At 37.0% G+C, this 25,000-nt stretch overlaps 2 protein-coding genes across 10 annotated transcripts in view; one reads left to right on the forward strand and one right to left on the reverse strand.

Annotated features, from left to right (window-relative positions):
• The window catches only part of LOC106871811 (frizzled-5), a 123,486-nt gene that overhangs the window by 19,073 nt on the left and 79,413 nt on the right, over positions 1 to 25,000 (reverse strand). Inside the window, exon 4 of one of the 9 annotated variants that reach the window (XM_089356670.1) lies at positions 2,969 to 8,976. The exons of the other annotated variants lie outside the window; for them this stretch is intronic. The gene's annotated coding sequence lies outside the window, so the exon portion shown is untranslated. Of the gene's footprint in view, positions 1 to 2,968; positions 8,977 to 25,000 lie in introns of those variants that run through there. 9 annotated transcript variants of the gene reach the window in all.
• LOC149134451 (histone-lysine N-methyltransferase SETMAR-like) lies at positions 12,709 to 13,089 on the forward strand. Its single transcript, XM_089355917.1, has one exon. The coding sequence runs from the start codon at positions 12,709 to 12,711 to the stop codon at positions 13,087 to 13,089; it is 381 nt and encodes a 126-aa protein (XP_089212043.1).

Genomic DNA, 25,000 nt, shown 5'->3' on the forward strand with positions numbered 1-25,000 from the left:
TCGCCGCTGCACAATTCGAATTCAGGACTTAAAGAGCTGGAAGAAATACCGCTAAACATCTTGTCCAAGGCTCAGGGCTAGTTTGGTGTAAGTGTATTCCACAACTCTGAAATCCTGCTATATTTTGAACCGAATACCGTTGCCTTCCGCATCTCCGCTTGCCAGCCATTTCATTTATATGCCTAAAGTAGTGGTTCTCAACCGGGGTTCATATGTCACCTGGGGCTCCATCTAAGACGTTTGGAGGTCCACGCATGCAAAATAGTAAATTGGGGACCCATAATAGTCCATGAAAAAATTCTGCTTTAGATATATTTATTGCAAGAAATAGCAAGATTTCTTTCTCTAACGCTCTACATAGTTCAACCTACACAAGCTAATGTATGAAAAGTAAAATAGGAAATTTGAAAGAAGTATTTATAAAACTAGTTTAAAATATCGAATGGCTATGGGTGTCCACCACAGTAAAATAGTAGTCAAAGGGGTCCATTGGTAAAAAAAAAAGATCGTTGAAAACCACTGGCCTAAAGCTAATATTGATTCATAAATTCAGGGCTAAAAGCAGAATAGATCTAAGTTTAGTTGCATTGGATCAATGTCTCGCTTCAAATAACCAAGAGAAAATTATGAAACACATGAAAATAATGAAACACAATATTAAGAGCAGAGTTTGCAGTTAGTAAAACGAGACAGTTGATCACATCATTTCTTGTTAAAATATGTATCAAATACAATATATGACAATAGCCTAGACACAACCATCAAGTGCATGAGTACTCAGATTGACAAGGAGATCGAAGAAATCGCCTAGATATCATTACTAAGAGTAGAAATGAATTTTCTGTACTCTGAAAGATATTTTGATCCTCTCTCTCTCTCTCTCTCACACTTTGGATCTATTTTAAGACGGGGGCCACATTTTTCATTAATGTTTTACGTAGTGTTTTTGGTACGGAAAGACTTTCAAACTTCGTATACTTATCTATTTTGTGTTATAGAATAGAAAAATATTTTTGTATTCGAATTTATTTCATGTAAAAAATTGTCTTATTTCGATAATTTCAACCAATCACTGACAAGTATTCAGTTGTTTACATTTACTCCTTTGGCTGATTAAGCGATGTAAAGCGTATTTAATCTCCATACCTTCGTTTTATTTGCTTTTTTCATTTTAAATTTACTTTAACCCTAACCCTAACCCTAACCCTAGGGTTAGGGTTAGGGTTAGGCTTAGGGTTAGGGTTAATTGTTTCAGAATCGTTTGTTTATGTAATCGGCACTTAATGTATATCGGCTGAATGGACGTCAGTGATTGGTTGAAATTACAGAAATACGACAACTTTAACATGGAATAACTTATGGATTTCTTTTTTTTTTTAAGAAGACTAAGAGAAAAAGATGTTTTATATGACACATTCTACCAGTGTTCCAAGTTTCAAAGTGTTTCGTTAATGAAAAATGTGGCCCCCGTTTTAAAAAAGATCCCACATTTTCTCTCTCTCTCACACACACACACACACACACACACACACACACACACACACACACACATTCACACACACACACAAAGAAAAGCTGTCGGATTACCGAAATTAAAATTCCGAAATTAAAATGGGTGTCGAGTTTGAAAGTAGTAACAGTCCCAATAATAATTAAGGTATTGGGTAGAGTGAAAAAGGATATAATCATAAAACTTCATACCAGGGCTGACTACACTATATACAGTTAAAAAAGTAATCCTGCTTGGTACCACTGAACTGTCAGAATATTAAGCCAGGGATGGAATCTCTATATAGTTGCTTGACATGCAAGAAATAGCAACCGAATCTCTCTTAAATAACACGATACCATCTTTAAAAAAAGGACACATTGATTAATATAGCCTGATATAAACTGTCTGAAAAAGACAGGAAAAGCATTGCTAGAAAGGTTTTCAGGATATGCTTGATCAGAGCTGACATAGGATTAAGTGAGAAATAACTGATTATAGTTTTGATCTGCTACCATTGATTGACTATACGTAGATATATATTGGTACTATTTTCATTTTCATATCTAGCTTATTTTAATTCTGAGATCATTGTATTTTGAAGTGGCTTATTGAAGCAAAATAAATGAACAAAAATGTTGAATGATGGCAAAAATGAAATAGTCTCATGTTCAATTTTGCTGACAGAACAAGGAGATATGTAACTCACAATTGAACAATTAGTAATTATAAGTCAATTAGAATTAAATCAATTAACTCAACTATAATATGCACACCAATATGTTAATTTTAATTAGAACTAGCATCAAGTCTTACTCTTTTCCATTAATCTGGGTGTACAAGTATAAATTCGTAGTATTGTGTTCAAATATGTTCGAGAAAATACTCAATTAATGACAGCGGATCAATTCTATATTTTTTATGCATACTGTGGGAATTGTTTAGTCTCATATCAAACCTGATAAATCAGAGGCACAATAGGTTTTCAGGTTATAGCCTCCTTATCGTTATGTGTTCTTCTTGCCTAGAGATGGTATCGTGTGATCTGAGGTACATTTAGCTACTATTTCAAGCGATCACACGGGAGTTTAATCATTGGCTCAATATTCTGACAATTCTTTCTGATTTTGATACGATAATTCTATTTGGCAGAAAAATCATTTTTGATTTGCATTACACTGATTAGAATGAAAGTTGTCAACACGTTAATGTTATTGTGACCAGTTATGTTTATAATTACTGAATTATGCGAACTAACGAAAATAGTTGAATAGTAGTCGAATAGCAGCGTGCTCCTTAAATTTTATTGTCTAGCAGTAGAAGCAGTAAAGGAAGGACGAATAAGAGGAAGAGGAAGGGGTGAAGAAGGAGGAGGAGGAGATGTAGGAGGCGGAGTAAAAGGAAGAAGAAGAAGAAGAAGAAGAAGAAGAAGAAGAAGAAGAAGAAGGAGGAGGAGGGGGAGGAGGAGGAGGAGGAGGAGAAGAAGAAGAAGAAGAAGAAGAAGAAGAAGAAGAAGAAGAAGAAGATGAAGATGAAGAAGAAGAAGAAGAAGAAGAAGAAGAAGAAGAAGAAGAAAAAGAAGAAGAAGAAGACGAAGAAGAAGAAGAAACGTTGATTGTTGAAGCACTTCTGGTGTCCCAGAAATAGATGTTTTAGTGGAGCACTAAGTTTGTCACTGCTATAATTATCGTTTTCAAATTTCTAAAGATTTACTGAATCGAGAGAAACGTGTTCAAACGCAAAGCAGTGATGCAGAAGAAACAGTGAGCAAGATATTTCATAGAAACTAATGTAGGTCGCACGTGTAAACTCTCGCTTTAGTTAGAATGATGAGCCTGAGGGATGCAAGAAGCAAGGCCTACAACACTAAGTATAAAATAGAGACAGGACACAGCCGACTGCTGAGGGTTTCTATGAAAAGTAATTGAACTGCACACCTATCTGTTTGACATCTTCTTTGACACTATTGTGTCCTAATGGAAGTGCAATACTGTTCATATTTTAAAATGATGTCTGGAAATGGGACAGAATTAAATTTTGTCCCAGCAACTACTTTTCCTACATTTAACCATGGTAAAAATTATTTTAAATTTTGTCTGTTACCAAAAGAAGCAATAGTGACAATGCGAATGTATGTTGAATTATGTATAAAACATTATATATAACTGAAAAATACATTTCCTCTACTATTATTTTCATTGTTATTTTTGTTGTTATTCTTTTTAAAAATTAGATTTGTTACAATTATTCTAAATCTAAGTACATCTGTTTGGTTGCACTACAATTGTGAGAGACAGACTGACTGTCTTCAAAGTTCGTTGTCTTTACTGACTTCAATGAACATCGTAATTAATTTTGTTTCCATTCCTCGATAACTTAACTACCAGTAATATACTTAGGTATTCTATACGAATACAGCCTCTTCACTTACAAAAAGACCTTTTACCTACACAAAAAAATAGTCATCATCATCATCATCATCATCATCATCATCATTATTATGGGTCTAAATCCCGCCGAGGTCGACTTTACCTTTCATCCCTCCAGACTGATAAAATATGTACCAGTCGAGTACTGAGGTCGATGTAATCGACTAGCAAATCTTTTCTGTTTGGCTGCACCTGTGGAAATTTAAAGTTTAGTGGAAATTTTAAAATTCGATGTATTAATGTAATTTTCCACGCTGAATCTCAGGGGCTAATTCACCTTTTCCGGAAATTTCTTTTTTAAAAGTTACAGAGGTTTAAAGTTTGATAATTTTTACCCAGTCTGAAAACAGGATTCGGAGGCTGTCCTTTTGTGCGTGACTGCACGTTTTGTCAACTGGAAACAAATTGGCGGGATTCTGCTTTACACACGCCATATAATCCCTCATAACTTATTTTATTTTTTTGAATTTTCAGAAAATTTTTGCAAATTCGTATTCTATACACAGGAATTCATACGATTATGCAAAAAACAAACAAAAATTGGTGCGTGATTTAAGACCTATTTAGCAAATATGTTTAGCACAGTCATGACCACCTGTGTTTTAAGCATTTAATAAGAGAAAAATGACCACGTGAGCAAGCAGCTCCGTAACAGCTTGATTTGTTACAATTGAAACTGGCAGCTACGTGACTGGCTTTCGATTGGTTAAAATTACCCAAAATTTGCAAACTTTAAAAGCTATTAACTCTTTATTTATTTATTTATTTATTTATGGTGAAAATGAATTTCCTGTCAATGATTACCATATAAAACTGCATCAACACATCCAATATGAAATCAATTGGTACAAAAAATTGAAGAAATTGAAAGTGGAAACCAAACAGAAAAGATCCTGACTATCCTCTTCCTCCAAAATTTCAAGCCTATAGCAAAGGTTATTATTGTTATCATTATTATCGTTATTATTATTATTATTATTATTATTATTATTATTATTATTATTATTATTATTATTATTATTATTATTATTATTCATGTGTGGTAGTATTTATGGAGCTGGTTCTGATAGCGATAGACGTATTGACGATTGTAGTGCTGGAGGGATTGGTGTTGCTGTAGATTTGTCTGTTACTATCGTGGGTATGTATTCTATGTTTTTTTGAAGTTGTGTTGATGTAGGGTATAATGTTTTATTGTTTCATTTTTGTTTTATTCCTTTGGTTTTGGGGGTTCCCCCTCATTTTCACTGCATGATGCAGAGGTATCAGTATCTGTGGAATCGGGGTGTGAGTCTATGTATGTATTTGAGTTTGGAGGAGACGGAGAGTGGGAGGGAAAGAGGAAGAGCTTCGTTGGGAGAGCCCCTGGGTGTTGTGTACATCCCGTTAGTATCATTCTTTCTACTGTAGAAAGTGGTGATGGTGGTAGTGCATCTGCTGCTGGTGTTGTTGGTATTGCTTGTATTGCTGTTGTTGCTGGTGCTGGTATTCTTCAAACATTTGCTGATTTTGCTGTTCTTGTTGTTGATAATGCCGTTGTTGCCACGGTTGATGCTGCTTTTGTTGTTGTTGTTCGTTATTAGTTTAGTTGCTGGGACTTTTTGGGACTTTCTTCTGTTCGGAGCAGAAAATATCTCAAGTGACCAACCTCCCCACACAGATGGCATCATGACTTTTTACCCTCAACTGTAACATGTAGCTCTTCCCCTCCCAGAAGACGAATGAGGTCTGGGATCTTATGGGTCGTATCTTGTTTAATGTAGAGTAGTACCTCCTTACTGATCCCGGACCAATTTTCACGACCAGTCCGCTTCTCCTCCAGGAGACTGTTACTTCTTTCCAAAACAATACACTCCCTAATCCACCATAAATTTACATCTGATGAAATTCCTGACCATTATCCTCACCGCCCTCCTTACTAAATACGATGGTAAGAGCACATAAATGGGCAAGCTGAATGCGTCTTTCCAGGCGCGTCAAGATTTCAGAGACCAGATTAGCAAGTTAGTCCATCGGAAGCTGTCGAGTGCAATCATCAACAACTGATGGTGGAGAGCCTTGGAGAGGGCTATTAGAGTAGAAGCGTTAAGTTTTAGGAAGCAAAGACCATTAGAAGAATCTAGAATGGAGGGAGATCAAGTCAAGAAGTTAGAAGAAACACTTAGAAGAGGCATAGTGACCGACATGCTGCTGGAAAAATATGCACTTGATCAATTCTTCAATGCCAACCGCGAAGATTGTGTTGTCAGAGCTAGGGTACGTGCACTAAGACATGAAGGAATGAAAGCTACTTGATGGGCCTGGATGGCAGGGGCGTAACGTAGCAGCAAAACCACAATTCGGTCTTTGACGGGCCGGGACGGGTGCATGCTACCTCAATCCAAGCAGGTTTGGACGGAATTTCAGTGGCATTTTGCTGAAGTGTACAGAACGCACAGTACGGTGGAGTCGGAGGTGGATTTCATCTTCTCTCTGCATCCGTCATGGGTGCAGAGTCCTGCGAAATGTCGATAACAGCTGAAGACATACGAGACGTGATAACTGGCTGCACAAAAAAAGGCTCCGGAGTGGGATCGTCTGCCCTTCGAGCTTTATCTTCACATACCAGATTTGTTCGGGAATCTCCTGGCGGATGTCTACCACAACTCGCAGCAGAACGGAAGAATTCCCAGTTTTTGAGCCGTGGTCTGGTGGTGCTGTCGAGAAAGAACCCGAACAAGAAGGACCAAATGGATAATTTCTGACCCATAACTCTACTGAATGCAGATTATAAGATTTTGGCCAAGTGTTAAGTAGTCAAGAGGTAGATGCTTATCGTTGATAAGCTAATCGGTGACGTGCAGACGTGCTATCCTAAGCAGATCTTTCCACGACAACCTCCACCTCACGCACTACATCAGAAAGAAGTTAAGTAAGGAACCTGGTATAGGCGGGCCCTGATCAATTAAGATCAATCGAAATCTTTCGATAGGGTTGACCACTGAAACTTGGAGGCTGTCCTCGTAGCGGTCAGTTTCGATCTCGTCTTCAGAGACTTGACTGCTGCAATGTACAGAGACAGCTGTTCGGTGGTCAAAGTAAATGGCCACCTATCCGAATCATTTAGAATTGCATGATTGGTCTGTCGAGGATGCTCACTCTCACCGTTCCTGTACCTGGTGGCTCTCGAGTAATTTCTAAGGAAGTTGGATGTTTCATGTGGCATCCCATGTGAACTAGAATGCGAAAGGTTCGTGTTGACTTATGCGGACTACGTCAAAGTAATAGTGTTGGACATCTCGGAAATTGAGGTGATCGGCATTACTCTAAGGGAATGCGAAGTGGTGACAGGAGCAAGAATTAATCAGAAGTCAGTAGGCCTGCACTTGGGTACTTTGGGTGGCAACTCCATGTCGTCTGACAGCGTTGTGGGGTGCTGGACGGAAGAACTTGTTAAATTGCACGGGATCTTGTTTGGTCCGGATCTCCAGGTGGGCATGAACAGTAGGGAGGTGACGAGAAGGGTGGCCATTCTCATCCAGAAACGAGCAGAGAAGAAGCTATCTCTGAAGGGGCGGGCAGAGGTGACTAATGCGTACAACGCTTCTGTCATCTATTACGCCTGACCGTCGTCCTTGCTCTGCTTTGGTGCTGATCTAGTTGGAGCGCTTGCTTTTCTGCTTTCTGTGTGTTCCGCTCATCAGACGGTCCACTAGCTGAGTGGAGGACTGGGCATGCTGTGGTTAATGATGTGCAGGCATGCGCTGATGCTGCGACATTTCCAACGTTTCCGTAACAGTACGTATAGTCACCGTTTTCTCAGACGGGATTTTCCGCAGCTCTTCTCATTGACGGAGCTACAGCCCTGGATTAAACGTAGACCGAGACAAGGTCCTTGACATCTGGAGTGTCGGAAAGTGCGCACAGTTCTTTATCAGTCGGGAACTACGGTCGGTGGAAGTACCACATTGGAGTTCTATTGGGGATTAGTGGCGGGAAAGATCAATGACATCCTCTGCGAAACTTTGGGCTTCGGGAGGAATCAATTGGCTGGTCTTTTACGAAGGACTTTCGGGCTGGGACCTATAGATAATTTCCAGAAATCCCTGGCCTGGCAGTGTTACCGGAGAGTTCTGCCGGTTCGAGACAAGCTCTACAGGCACAGAAGTGTTGTCAGACGGACCAATCCGAGATGTGCGCTGGGCGATGAAACCGTTCTGCATGCAATCGTCCTGTGTCCGGGCATTGCTGACTTGAGAAGCTTTGTCGATCAAATGTTGACGCGAGGTAGAACGAATCCCATTATCGGCCAAGTCTCTGATTAGGATCGCTCCGCTGCCTTCTTTTGACCGGGAAGGGGAAGTAGTTTTCCTGTTTCTGGTGGCTATGACGAAAGAGGTCGTGTGGTACACGTGGTTGAAAGGGATGAAGACAAATACTTTCCTCTTCGGCAAGCTCTCATTGACAATCAGTTGAAGACACACAAGATGTCGAAATATCGTTCACGAGATAACAATGGCACTCTTCTTTTAATTTTGACTCTATATCTTCAGGAGGAGTTACCTTAATCCTTTCTATATTAACCAAAATGAAGTAAATTGACAAATTTGTTTTTTGAACCAGTTGAAGACACACAAGATGTCGAAATATCGTTCACTAGATAACAATAGCGCTCATTATTATTATTATTATTATTATTATTATTATTATTATTATTATTACTGAGGTGGCGAGACGACCGAATCGTCAGCACGCCGGACAAATGCTTAGCGGCATTTCGTCCGTCTTTACGTTCTGAGTTCAAATTCTACCAAGGCCGTCTTTGCCTTTCGTCCTTTCAGGGTCGACTAAAATAAGTACCAGTTGAATACTGAGGTCAATATAATCGATTACCCCCGCCCCATTAAAATTGCTGGCCTTGTACCAAAATGTGAAACCATTATTATTATTTCGTCCTTCTTTACGTCCTGAGCTCAAATTCCGCTTGGTCAACTTAGCCTTTCATCCTTCCGGGGTCGATGAAGTAAGCACCAGGTATCACTGGGGTCGATGTAATCGACTAGCCTCCTCCCTTTGTGCCTATAATAGAAAGGATTATTGTTATTATTACTGCAGAGTTGAAGTCTGGGGTCGATGTAATCTACTTAACCCCTTCCCCGAACCTGCTGGCCTTGTGCCTAAATTTGGAACTCTTATTACTATTGAGTGTAGCGGGAGAAATGGCAATGTTTTGCTTCGTTAATTTACTTTTTTTAATTCTAATAAAAGCAGGATTCAACATGGTAGGGTCAATTAAATTAATTATCAACACCTCACAACCTGCATTTCCTACCCCTTTACGGTTTTTTTTATTTAATGACGCTGCAAAAATTCCCGATTCTCAAATTGAACGTTACAACTTGCCATAGAGTAACTTTAACTAGAAGTAATTATTTTATTATAATTTGTAGGAATGGAAACACGTGAAAGTATGCCATTATGTAGCTTTCTCTTTTATTTTACTCTTGGGTCGTCAATATCTACAATATTATATAATGATCCACAGTGTAGCTTGCCTTAATATTTCAGTAAAATATCTCAATACGCAAAGTATATGTATAGTATAAGATGACGCTTCACTCATAAAATTAGAAATATAGTAAATTCTGATATTTCATAACAGTAAGAACGATATGTTGATAAACATTCATAGGGGATATACTCATAAAACATGGCAAATATAAATGTAAACACTACATAAAGCATAAAGCATATTTGCATATACATAAATATCTAGTGTACAGTAATATTCATTATATATCCAAGTGACGCATATAAATATATAGAGCTCAATTGCATATGTCCAGTAGAAATTACTGGATACAATTCAATGAGATGAAATTATAATATAGATACATGTATTTTCAGAAAAATATCAAGTAAATAATCTGGTGACATTTTCCCTTTTACAAATGTGTTGTTATTAAATGTGATACGAACAACTGCTGGCCTAAAAGTATCTAGTGTATGCAAAATACAGTTTAGTATAACATTTTAGCGTGATTATATGTGTATGTGTGTGTGTGTGTGTGTGTGTGTGTGTGTGTGTGTGTGTGTGTGTGTCTGTCTGTCTATCTATCTATCTATCTATCTATCTATCTATCTATCTATCTATCTATCTATTTGTCTGTTTCTCTCTCTCTCTCTCTCTCTCTCTCTCTCTCTCTCTCTCACGCGCACGCGCACACGTACACTTATTGGCAGTTTCACATGATGAGCGAGTGGCAAAGGTATCTGTTTCTATTCGTGACTACTTAGCACACACACAAAAAAAAATTCACATTCAGCGCAAGGCACGCAGCTAATGATGGGCGCACGTGTACGTGTGTATATGTGTGTGTTTGTGTGTCTTGACAGACTGTTTCGTTACAAATAACTAAATTCCCGAATAAAATATTTGTTGAAAGATATATGTCATGCGTTAAAAGGAAACACCGGAGAGATTCATAATTACGTTCTCTAAACTTATGGAGTATAAGACATTAGTCACTGGTTAACTATATATTCCGATGTACAGACTCTACTAGAAAGTATACATGTATATTCACACACATTCATACATATGCAGGCACGCAGATACAAATACATGCACAGACTAAAATACAACGTTTCGATAGAACTGATGCCAATTATATAATAAATGGGTAAATAATATATATTCATTGGTTTCTCAACAGAGTAGCTTAAATTTTCAGTGCGTGATACAAATATATATGTATAATCTAAAATTCATAAAATTAGAAATATGGTAAATTCCTATATTTCATAACAGTAAAAACGACACGTTAATGAAAATTCATAGGGGATATACTCATAAAACATGGCAAATATAAATGTAAACACTAAGGCATAAAAGCATATTCGCATATGAATAAATATCTAGTGTACAGTAGTATTCATTAAATATCCAAGTGACGCATATAAATATATAGAGCCTCATGGAATATTTCCAGGAGAAATATCAAAGAGATGAAATTATAATATAGATACATGTATTTTCAGAAAAATATCAAGTAAATAATCTGGTGACATTTTCCCTTTTACAAAAGTGTTATCAAATATGACATGAACAAATGCTGGCCTAAAAGTATCTAGTGTATGCAAAATACAGTTTAGTATAACATTTTAGCGTGATTATATGTGTGTGTGTGTGTGTGTGTGTGTGTGCAAGGTGCTAGGGATATTGAGGAAAACTTAATTAATTTTCTTTTTTTATTTCTTTCAGATCCCCTGTGGCAGATAAAGTGCTTATACAAGAAATTAAAAGACATGTGGTCATTGTTACCATAGATGCGGCAAACAGTTATTTAAAATTGCCAACTTTCTAAATGTTTCAAGAACTTTTATATATAAAATTCGGATGGAATTGGAACCTTCTGGTGGGAATTTTTCGACTGAATCGAAGAGAGGGAGAGAGCGAGGGGAGAGAGAGAGAGAGAGAGAGAGAGAGAGAGAGAGAGAGAGAGAGAGAGAGAGAGAGAGAGAGAGAGAGAGAGAGAGAAGAGCATTTCAAACGTTCGGACACAATAGGATATCACAATCTAAAAGAAAGAGTTCAAAATACTATGGATCATAAAATCCCGGAAAATCAATGAGGGCCACCTTTAGGTGACGGAGTAGGCTATCAGAACTGTAGTGCACTACCATATTCAATATAAGTCGTATGTAATGGGGAGAGGATCATTCATGTCTACAAATATACAGGAAAACAGTTTAATCTGTGCCAATCGGTTACTTAATATGGTTAAAAACCCTCACGAAGATAGTATACTTTAGTTCTTCTCTGGTGAGAAACACTTCGACCAAGAGAGAAATTACGGATGGTTATGTGCAGGTCTTTCTGAAGCCTCCAGAGTGATGACCACTAAACTTCTAGCAACTGTGATGATTTTAGGGGTGGTGAGTCACGAATGTCATGTCATGCCACTTCACATCTTTCCACGGGGTCTTAAAATTGTTGCTGCTGAGCACACTGATGTGTTGGAGACAGTTGGTCAGCCCTGAATGGATGAATTACGCAGCGGAACGCCATTACATGTTTCAACCAGATTCAGCACCTTCTCACAAAGCCCATGTAACCCACATATGGATGTCAGACAATCTTTATGACCATGTCGTATCAAACTTGCGGCCTGCAAACTCACCAGATTTAAAGACCATGGACTACTATATTTGGAACATTGTTGAATGGGAGACTAATTGATATTTTCATAACAGCATTGCTTCACTGAAAGCCGCCATTGTCCATGTGATGTCCGAAATGAATAAAGATCACTTTGTGCAGGTATGTCAACGATTCTGGTCCCGCATTTAAACAGTCATCGAATCCGAAGATGGATTCGTATGTAAATCTTAAAAGAAAGCTTATCGAGAACATGAGCATACATTGTTATTAAAATAAATATCGTTTTTACTAATATAGAACTAATTCAGCAAACTACTTAATATGTTCTCAAATACCTTTCGCACCCTGTGTGTGTGTGTGTGTGTGTGTGTGTGTGTGTGTGTGTGTGTGTGTGTGTGTGTGTGTGTGTGTGTGTGTCTGTGTGTGTGTTTGTGTGCGCATGCGTGTGCCGTCTTCTTTATAGTAAGTTGTTTCACGTGAAATGTCGCATTTTTAATTACTTGTTATTTCAGTCATTTAAAAATTCAATTATGTATACCTTGCATTTAATCTTGACTCTTTTTCTTTCCCAACAATATTGGTATACAGAAATCGTACCCACAGACCTTATGAAAATGATAACAAACAATGTTGAGTGATTTTCTCGTATGAGTACAAACTGGATCACTCTGCCGCAGAAGCACTACGGAATATCAAGCGGGCCTGTTGACATCAGAACTGTTCAGAGATGGTTCCAAAACTCTCGCTCAGGAGATGATAGTTTTGAAAATAAACCAAGGGGTAGACCAAAATCAGTTAATTGGCATGATGGATTAAATGCTTTGGTTGAACAAAATCCGAGAACAAAGGTTCGAAAATTTTCATTTGAATCCAAACACCTCGCTCAACTGTCTTTGGACACCTGTAAAAAAACTGGAAAAGTCAAGAAAACAAATAGGTTTGTTCCACGTCAACTGAGCAAGATTCAAAATAACAAACGCCTCGAAGTGTGCTCCTTATTGCTTTCTCGACTGGAAAAAGACTATTAATTGTGATGAGAAATGGATATTCTTTGACAACAGCAGGAGAACAGGACACTGATTAGATGCAGGAGAGTCACCTAAGCACTGCTCAAACCCACCATTGCACCCTAAAGTTAGTGGTCACTGTAAGGTGGTCTGCGAAGGGAGTTATTCATTATTTATTTTTGCAACAAGGAAAAACGGTAACAGCAACATCGTATTGCCAGGAAATTGATTGTATGCATGAGAATTTGAAAAAGAAGCAACCCAGACTAGTGAATAGAGATGGCCCAATTTTGCTCCACGACAATGCACGTTCTCTCACTCCTCAAGCTACGGTCCAAAAGTTGCAAAGCCTGAATTATGAGATTCTGCAACATCCTCCGTATTCCCCTGATATCTCTCCTGCTGATCATCATTTATTTAAGCATTTTGAGCTTTTCATAAGCAATGAAACATTCTTAAATAGAGAAGAGGTTATTGAAGTAGCAAAAGAGGAATTTTTTTTAAAGATGGAATATATGACATAGAGAAACGTTGGGTAAACTTCATAAATGAACATGGATCATACTTTGATTAAATAAATCAGTTCTCTAACACTTCTGAAACATTTTATTGTTACCTTTCAAATACGATATTTCATATGAAATAAACTAATATATAACGCTGTCTCTCTCCTGTATCTCTTTAAAATGTTTCCTCTCTCCTGCAGCCTACAATAACTTCTTAACTCTATAGTTCTCGAAGTTTCTTTCAAAATGTTGCCTTATAAACCTTGCAAAGAACAGAATACTGAAAATCTTCATAGTCTTCCGTTTCTCTAGCATTGTCGTTGTTTTCTGTTTGGAAGGGTCTTAGTTAACAGTTCTTGCTTTTCACATGCAAATTTTCATTATCTAGATCAGTGAATCAAATTATTCAAGTTAACTCCAGGTTTCATAACTGGCTACTCAAGGTCCTTGAGATATATAAGATCTCTCCTGTTGTCTCCAAATTCTTACAAGGTAGAATGGCCAAGTGGAACACACGTCTCCTTCTAAACCATAGTAATGGGATGAGCCAATCCAACAACATCAACATCAAGCTAGATCTCATCTTTCGAGGTGACTCCCTCTCCCCATTACTCTTTTGCATGTCATTGATCCCACTCTCAAATGAACTGAATAGCACCAGGTATGGGTTCAACGTATATGATATTACAATAAACCATCTGTTTTATATGGACGATCTGAATCTGTTTGCTAGAAATGACAAAGAGTCAGTAGGGCTGCTAACAACTGTTAAAGAGTTCAGCAATGACATCGGGATGGATTTTGGCCTTGATAAATGTGCTAAAGCAACTTTTGTAAGAGGCAAACTCAGGCAAACAGCTTCCATTTAATTAGATACCGACATTATCATCAAGCAGCTTGACCCACAAGAAAGTTTAAAATACCTGGAGATAAACGAAGGGGATGATATACAACATGCTACTATGAAGGAAAAAATAAAAAAGAAGTATTACAGGAGAATAAGACTCATACTAAAGTGTCTTCTCATACTAAAACCTGAACTCAACTCTAAAAACGTAACGAAGCCATTAACACCCTGGCACTTCCAGTAGACCAATATAGTTTTAACATCATTAACTGGAGTCTTACAGAGCTCCAACGCCTGGACAGGAAGACAAGAAAACCACTAACATTTAAGAACATGCCCCACCCAAAATCAGACGTTGATCGTCTGTCCCAACCTAGAAGTAATGGGGAAGAGGAATGATGCAGGGAGAACTGTACTATAAGACCTCCACAATAGCAATGAACAAGTACTTATCTAGTACAGAGGACTGGATGTTTGTGCGCAAACACGAAAGCAGCAAAAAAAAAAAAAAATTACATTATATTGTCTTGTCAAGGAAGCTTGCAATTTCTCAAGGGAACTCGGCATTAACCCTGAATTAGATGAGGAGCCTGAAACCACTGCCACAAAACAAGCAAAATGGATCAAGCAGACTGCAAAAAAGAACGGGCAGAAGCAAACTGAGGAGCGGTTGAGCTAGTAGCCTCAGAATAGACAGTATATACTTCGTAGTCGAAATGCTGATGTAGACCAAGCAACAACCCATCAGTGGCTGAGAATTTCAGGACTGAAAGCAGAGGCTGAAGGCTTCATATTGGCAGCACAAGATCAAAGTTTGCTTACCAAAAATTATCAGGCTAACGTTCTTCAAAACGATTCTCACCCTAGATTCTGCGACACATCTGACGAAACAATAGATCATCTTGTGTCGGGGTGTCCTGTGTTCATACCAAACGAATACAGAAATCGCCACGCTAGGGTTGGACAGTATTTACATTGGAAGATATGTAAACACTACAAAATCAGAACTCCTGCTTACTGGTATAAACATCATCCTGAGCCAGTCGTTGAAGGTAAAATTGTCACTATCCTCTGGGATTTTCCAGTCAACATTGACAGAACGATCCAGGATAATCGACCTGTCATAATCGACAAGGAAGAAAATACTTGTAGACTCTTAGATGTAAGTGTTCCTACTGATAAAAATATATCTGTAAAGGAATTTGACAAACGAAGTAAATATAAGGACCTGGAAATTGAAATTCAGAGATGTGGCATTTTAAAGCGAGAACTGTTCTTATTATTATAGGTGCCCTAGGCATGATAAAAAAAAAAACGGATGTCAGAAACATCTAGATAAGGTCCCAGGAGAACCATGTCTCAGGGAAATCCAAAAGATTGTGCTGACAAGTACTGCCCACATCCTTAGAAGAACCCTATCTATCTAAATGTCTGTGTTGTATTACATGAAGATATTTCGCTATTGCCCCTGCCAATTCCCCTCCCCAAGCTTTCATCTCTTATCCTTCACTCACCCTAGGACGCCGGGTGTGTCTCGGCAAGTGACTGTAACAAACATGCAGATTAAAAGTAAAAAAAACAACGACGACGACAACGACGACGATAATGATGATGATGATGATGATGATCCCAAATCCACGGAAACGGAGAAACCACAAAACTATAGACCTATAACCTGTCTCCCTACGATCTACAAAGCCTTTACTGCAATAATATCGCAGAGAGTGAGTAAACACCTGGAAAATAACAACCTGTTTCCAGAAGAGCAGAAGGGATGCTGCAAGGGCTCATACGGCTGTAAAGATCAATTATTGATCAATAAAGCCATAACTGAAGACAGCCGCAGAAAGAAGAAAGGCCTCAGTATGGCCTGGGTGGACTACCAAAAGGCTTTCGACAGTGTTCCCCACACGTGGATTCTGGAAACACTAGCCATAAACAAGGTGGCACCAATTATCATAAAATACATAGAGCACTCAATGAACAAATGGCAGACAGTGCTACAGCTCCAAACAAAAGAGGGACTTGTGAAAACGAAAGCCATCCCCATTAGAAGAGGAATATTCCAGGGAGACACGCTCTCTCCACTCCTGTTCTGCCTGGCACTCACACCTTTAACAGAATTGCTAAATAGAACTGGATGCGGTTACAAATGCTATGGAAAAACAGTCAGCCACCTTCTATATATGGATGACCTAAAATTATATGCAAAAAACGACAAAGAGCTAGAAACACTACTACAGACAGTACACGGCTTTACCAAGGAAATAGAAATGAAATTCGGATTAGAAAAATGTGCCAAAGCAACCCTGAAAAGAGGAAAATTAGTTAAAAGTAGCAATATAACACTAGATAAAGCCAATGAAATAAGAGAACTAGACGAAAGCCAACCATATAAGTATTTAGGAGTCAATGAACTAGATAGGATACAACATACACAAATGAAAGAAAAAATAAAGAAAGAGTACTATAGACGAGTTAGATCACTACTAAAAACAGAGCTCAATGCTAAAAACAAGATAATGGGTATCAACACTTTAGCTGTCCCAGTTATAAGCTACAGCTACAACATCCTTAACTGGACACTAAACGAACTATGTAAAATAGACAGGAAAACAAGAAAAATAATGACAGGATATAGGATGCACCACCCAAAATCTGACATAGAAAGGCTATATATACAACGCACAGAAGGTGGCAGGGGTCTTATACATCTAGAAAACTATTATAAAATAACCACCATAGGACTGCAAAAATACCTACTCCAGAAGCAAGGGAAACTAATACAAATAGCCACAAAACACGAGCAAAACAAAAAACTGTTTTCAGTATTTAAGGAAGCTGACAAATACAAACAAGAAATCAATCTACCTAACAAATACGAAGAAGAAGAAGAAGAAACAACAAAAGCTATAAAACAAATGAAATCCAAACTAAAACTAGAACAGCAACGGACCATGATAAAACGATGGCAAGAAAAGCCCCTACATGGTAAATACTGGGATAAACTAAATGCGAAAGAAATAGACAGAGAAAAATCCCAGCAATGGCTGAGAAGCTCAGGACTCAAAGCAGAGACTGAAGGATTTTTAATTGCTGCACAAGACCAAAGCCTCCCCACCAGAAATTACCAAAAACACATAATGAAAAGAAATATAACAAGTAACTGTAGAATATGTGGAGATCGACAAGAAACAATAAATCATATTATCTCTGGCTGCCCAGTCCTGGCTAAGAAGGAATATATTCACAGACACGACAGAGCTGGGACCTATATACACTGGAAGCTATGCCAACATTATGGAATAGCAACAGAAAAAAGATGGTATAAACACACGCCAGAAAAGGTCACAGAAAACGAGAAAGCAACCATACTCTGGGATATGCCAATACACACAGATAGAGAAATTAAGGCAAATAGACCAGATATAGTTGTCAAAGATCATGAAGGAAAAAAATGCCTTCTAATTGATGTTTCAATACCAGCAGATGACAACGTTTCTCTAAAAGAAATGGAAAAACTTTCAAAATACAAAGACCTGGAAATAGAGATAACTCGAATGTGGAATCTAAAAACAGAAACAATTCCTATCATAGTAGGTGCCTTAGGTATAATAAAAAAATATTCAGACAAATACATAACAAAAACACCAGGACTTAGAAATATATATAACATACAGAAAATTGCACTACTGGGTACTGCACACATTCTACGCAAAACACTTTCAATACAGTAAACATAAGAGCACCACAGCAAACCACAGCACATACCCAAGGCGCACAGAGCTGCGCTCGGTAGTGAAGTGAAAGCACGTTATAAAAATAAAACTACTGAATAATAATAATAATAATAATGGTTTCAAATTTTAGCACAAGGTCAGCGATTTCAGGAGAGGAGGTTACATCGACCCTAGTACTCAACTGGTACTTATTTCATCGATCCCGAAGGGTGATAGACAAAGTTGACCTCGGTGGAATTTGAACTCAAAATGTAAAGACGGACGAAATACCGCTAAGCATTTTGTCCTGCGTGCTAAAGATTCTGCCGGTTCGCTCACATAATATAAATTTGAAATGCTTTGGTGTGTAACTTTTGGCCCATCCTATATTTTTATATTACAAATTATGAGAGAGTATCGTTTACTGAGGTAAATTAAGCAGCTTTATCTAGATGATAAGTTGATATTAGTTTACCCTCTGTCAATGTTATTAGAGTGAGAAATCTTATCGTTAATATTGCTACTTCGTTAATATAAGCATTTGTAGTGATCCGATATATTGATTAACATGAGAATTATTGTTATGATTACTCGATGAAATTTGTGTTTTAGTTGGGAATTGATGGTACTTATAAGCGATGGTACTTATATGCGAAGAGTTTACATATTTTACTAAAAATTAGTTTCTTATTTATCGGGACATTTACTCTTACAAAATAATTTAAATTGTTAACGAATATACAAATAGACATTTTAGTTACATATTTACAAATAAACTGACTGCAATTATTAAGGTATTCGTCATGTTTCTATCTTTAAATCTCTTAAGTTTATCATTAAAGATTGAATTAGAGTTCTCGAGAATATTAATTTAGTTGCATAAAATAGTTATATTTTATTCTCTCATCATACCGACTTCGCCTTAATACATCATTATAATGCATCATCATTAAAATTTCTTTCATTAGCTGGTAGATTCGAAATCTAGGGGTAAAGATGATTAGAAACTATTAATATCAAACTGTTAGAGATATTTCTATTTATTTTCTGATAACACAAACCATTGTATTATCTCATATCCCAACGAGAGAGGTTCACATAATTTTTAACTTATTTTATCTACTATCCTCTAACTGATGTCACCATAGTTTGATTTACAGGGATGGTTCTTCCAAAATGTTATCATAATCTTTAATGTTAAAATGAGATGGTCTTGGACTGAAAGATTCCATCTTATACCACTTGATTAAGATGAGTAACTAAGTTGTATCTCTTCTCATTTATATTTATAAAAATACTTCGCAAGCCCTTTCATAACTTCTGTGCAATTCTTTCATTAGAAATTCATTGCGTTTTTTCATGTTAATTGAATATAAATTTCCAGTTTTACCCGAAGGTATATGTAAAAGGTCAGAATGCTTAATATACGAAATCCCTATTGAAAAATCCTTCTAGAAGGCTTTTATTTAATACTTATTACTAAATATGTTAAAGAATCGAGTTCTTGAATTTTGTGGATATATTTTTCCAGTGCATAAGCACTAATTCAAGCCACACACACATACACACACACACACACACACACACACACACAAACACACACAAACGCACACACGCATTTATACATACATACATATATATGTCTCTCTCTCTCTCTCTCTCTCTCTCTCTCTCTCTCTCTCTCTCTCTCTCTCTCTCTCTCTCTCTACAGCAAAGCCAACTCCCCAGCATCTCAAGCATAATTAAGAACCCTGGCAATTTATACCAACGACAAAACCCGAAATACGTACTTCCAACAAATTTACCCAGATAGCAAAACCAGCCTCTCAGCAATCTTAACATAATTAATAACACTGATAATTTATACCAATCAAATTACAGCAAACATTTTTTAGACCGAGTGAAGAGTAACATGCTGGAGAAACCCAAAGTAATTAATTTATCAAAGAAAACTCTCTCTGCAACAAAAATCAGTATACTAGCTAAATGATTGAAATTTACCCCAACCTCATGAAGATCTAACCAGAATGAAATTAAAGACAATATTTCAGAATTCTGCAGAAAACTACGACTCAGAAGCACTGACTACAACAACGAGGATGAATCACTGATTAAAAACAGAAGCAATTATCTCTCACCTAAAGGTTGGAATAAAACGCTAGATGACTTCTGTGACCATATCCAAAATTTCCTAAATACTTTCCATATGCCAAAAATTGATTCAAACCTCAACAATCTAGAATGGAAAAATCTAATTGAACTACAAAAGGACAAAGGCCTGACAATTAAAGAAGCAGAAAAAGGAAATGTTTCATTCCTGATGGACACAAAATACTACAAAAACCTAGTATTAGCCATGCTAGAAAACGATACCTTCTACGAAAATGTTGTAAACTATAAACAACAAAAAACAATGAAAAAAACCTTGCATCCTTAATTCATCTACATGGAAAAGGCCTGACAGAACAAGAAATAGATTATATCATGCACTTTAAATGCAAGCCTAGACTTTTTTACAGCCTACCTAAAATACATAAAAGCAAGATAGTTACTGAATCTTGCAAACAATCACCAGGCAAATACATAAATATCCTAGCGCCAGAAGATTTAAAGATAAGACCCATTATTAGCTGGCCCAGCCTGTGAAACCCACCGCCTAAGCAATTTTCTAGACATCCTACTGAAACCCTTGCTGAAATACATCAAAAGTTTCATTAGAGATGATCTAGATATGCTTGAGCACCTACCAAAAACAACTAATGAAGAGACATTATTGGTTTCCTTCGACGTTATTAATCTTTACACCAATATCTCACATGAATATGGAATAAAAGCAATGAAACTCTGGCTGGAAAAGTGCCTCGAAGAACTACCGGAACGCATAAACCAGGTTTTTATTATTGAAACATAAAATTTATATTTCAGAACAATTTACATTATTTACAATTGACGGATATTTGTCCTCATCTTGTTTGTTGCTAACACAACGTTTCGGCTGATATACCCTCCAGCCTTCATCAGGTGTGTTGGGGAAATTTCGAGCCTGGGTTCTCATTCCTAAGGTATTTTTCGATCTTCTTCTTCTTCTTCTTCTTCTTCTTCTTCTTCTTCTTCTTCTTCTTCTTCTTCTTCTTCTTCTTCTTCTTCTTCTTCTTATTATTATTATTATTATTATTATTATTATTATTATTATTATTATTATTATTATTATTATTATTATTGTTCAGTAGTTTTATTTTTATAACGTGCTTTCACTTCACTACCGAGCGCAGCTCTGTGTGCCTTGGGTATGTGCTGTGGCTTGCTGTGATGCTCTTATGGTTACTGTATTGAAAGTGTTTTGCGTAGGATGTTTGTAGTACCTAGTAGTGCTATTTTCTGTATGTTATATATATTTGTAAGTCCTGGTGTTTTTGTTATGTATTTGTCTGAATATTTTTTTATTATACCTAAGGAACCTACTATGATAGGAATTGTTTCTGCTTTTAGATTCCACATTCGAGTTACCTAATCCTAAAATCTAACTCTAATCCTAAAAACTAACCCTTCCCTTCGTATCGATACGTAGATGCATCGGGACCTCTGTATTTAAGTAACGCCGTGAAACTAAAGGTTTTTATGTGTTCTTGAATGGTTTACAAACATCTATGCTGCAATTGATTTTGTTTCAGCACACATTCACAGATCAAGTCACTTGCTGTGCAAGTAAATCTCCGTAAGATATATATTACCCAACCCCACCATTTCGAAGCTTGGGTTTAAAATAAATGGGGAAAATCCCCAGAAAGATTTTCCCCAGAAATTTCTTTATAATCGTAATCTATGCCGTTTGAGAGGGATTTGTAAAAACATTCATTAAAAGATATCCATCTTCCTGAAAGTTATGAGGGAAAAAAGTCAGATCGTGTGAATTTTCCGAAACTCCTCTCTCCACCCACTCGGAAAAATTCTTACCCATAAATCCCCATATACTCTAAAGGCACAACATCTAAGCGGTATTTGTAGAAAATTTTGTTAAAAAGTATCTATTTTTCTGGATGTTATGAAACAACAAAGTCGGGGGTGTATACATCTGTAGTAATGCCCTTTTATTTATACGATTTTTTTCATTTCATGTTTATTTCATTTATTGTTTGCAATGTTCTCTCTCACACACACGCACACTGCAAAGCTGGTGAATTGAAATCTCTATGTTGCTTTGAGGAGAAGGTAAAACTTGGCAAACTGTTTCCCTCTCTGTTGTTGGACTATCGTGATGTTTATTTTAAAAAGTGTATGACTGTCATGAAATAATGAAAGCAATATTTACTAAGCAAGAAAGAACTATTATACAAAGAAATAATTAGACGTAAAATATAAAAATTATTAGAATTGGGAATCAAATGTGAAAATATTATCAAGGGACTAGCAGAAAAACGCCCGGAGGGCGGTCTTTCTGCTAGTTTATCTAACTATGCTCTTAAAGAAACGTATTATGATGAAATCTGGCAGATCTCTAATATCGAAGATATACAAAAAATTCGATTGTTAAAGTGAAATTATTAAATAGATGAATCTTAATTATAGTACAGTTTTTTTCTCATCATTTATTAAATAAAGTAAAATAAACTTTGTATTTTGCTAAAAACTTCATTTACACAAATTCATTAAAAAAAATTCTCTCGTATTAAATATAACAGTGTTGTAGAAACATAACATTGTTGCATCGATGAACTTTAATTACAAATGAAAACGACAACATAGAATCACACATGACTGTGACTGATTTTCCAGCAATATTCTTAGAGGTTTGGCCATAATTTCTGAAATGGGGAGCCAAAATAACCTAAATCTCACTAAATTAACAACTACTAAGGAGTGTTGACACTGATATGAGAGTGTATGTGAATACACACTAACAGAAACACACGCATACACACACGCATTCCCATACCCACGTATACGCTCATATTCGGACGCGCGCAAGCACGCACACATACACACATATCAATATTATAAACATCAGGTCACGTGATAATCTTTTCGGCTTGTGAGAACGACTTCTGTCAAAAAATCAATTAACCAGTATAGCGAGAAAAACAATGGGGCATATAAAAATCTATCGAAATAAATAAGTGAGCGCTTCAAAGTTGGCAACAAATTTTGCTCTTTGATTAATTTCCTTATACGTTTCTGAAAACCCGTATGTAGACCAGCCATCACCGAAGCATTATCATATGCTTGCCCTCTACAATTTTGAATACCAATTCTGTCTTACCCTAAATTTTCCAAAATCATTGTCGAAATATTCTCGGCGGTTTTAACTGTTTTCATTGAAATCAACAATTGATTCCACAACCTCATCTTTATTTTCACCGATCATAACATAGCGTAAAATTGGATTTGTTTGATTCTTATAAGGAGGGATAGCAAATATCATGGAAAAGTACTTAGCTTCTTTTACTTGTTTGATTACTTTGCCTCTTACGTTCTTTCCTAAGATTCCTATAAACTCATTCTGAATAGTAGAAAACAGAAAGGAAATAGCAAATTTGTTTCCCAACTGAACTGTTCACGGTGCACTGGATCAAAATGTTGTCAGCAAATGAACTGGCTCTAAAAAATTTCCTCTCTTTTCCATTGCTTCAGTTTCAACATCAGTCTCAGTTCCCTTATAGTTCACTCCTTCTCGGTGTCCGCGTAAAACTAAATTCTGTTAAGCTAGAAATCTGATAAAATCAAAGTAGGTTGAAAGGAATTCTTTCCACTTTTTCACTTGGCATTCAACAGCTTCTTATTTTTTATTGCTTTTGCTGGTTTTTAACTAATTGTTGCCTCCACGAGCAATCCCAGTTCCAACTCCTTTTATTGTGTAAAATTCCGAATGTGAATTGCACTGGGTTCATTTTCAGACATTCTCGGATTCAGTTTCCACCAGAGTTTGAATCCAGGCTCAGAATTAAATCTTGTGTTACTTCTGTCTGAAAGCAATTTGCAATAAAAGCAGTAAAGAGCTTCATTGGAAGGTGAGTACGACATCTATGATTGCAAAATCCTTTCACCATTATGAAGAGTCTGAAAAATTTGTTACGCATTAGTCTTTTAGTATGACTCTTTGGTTGTGTAGTGGCGCGTGTGGCCGACATTGGCCGCCATCTTGGGAAGTGCCATTGCGCATGTGCAAGGGACTTGCCGTCAGCGGAAGTACCCGAGCATGCATGCGCAATGCAACAGGTGGAGAGAAAGCAATAGCGTTCGATCTCTTCTCTATCTAGCAGCTGTCGCGACAACACGTTCTTCCAGTGCTCTCTCAACTCGATACCGACATGTGGTCGAAGCTTCCTTAGTATTCTAGCGGCATGCCTGTTCACCCAGGAACGAAACGGCTCTACACCAACCTAGAATAAATTATTGATCTGTTGTTACCGTTATCCCTCGTGTTGTTGTATTTCTGGATTTCAATGATTAATATAAGAACTGGGGAGAGATGGCCGAGCCGTCATATCTCATCCAATTCTTATAGTTGAAACACCTTGGTGAATAACTTCACCAAAATCATAATCTGGATTTTGAACCATAGATACACCTTGAAGTACCAGAAAATTCCGTGTGTCATTGCTAATCTTAAATAATTTGTCTAATGCATTAAGTAAACGCAAAAGATCTGCCACCCATTATATAAGCTAAATATCACTGAATCTCTATGTTAAAATTTTTTATAGGTAGCGAAAATGTTTCTTTTATCAATTTATATGACAATGGTTGACTGACTACATACCCGAATATATACCATAGTTAAAGTTACTCTAAATCAAAAACTGAGTAGTGTCCCGATATTAAAAAGCATTTAAATTTCAGTACAGCCTATATAGGCTTATACA

The sequence above is a fragment of the Octopus bimaculoides genome, chromosome 8, assembly GCF_046866305.1.
Source record: "Octopus bimaculoides isolate indiv1 chromosome 8, ASM4686630v1, whole genome shotgun sequence".
Taxonomy (NCBI): domain Eukaryota; kingdom Metazoa; phylum Mollusca; class Cephalopoda; order Octopoda; family Octopodidae; genus Octopus; species Octopus bimaculoides.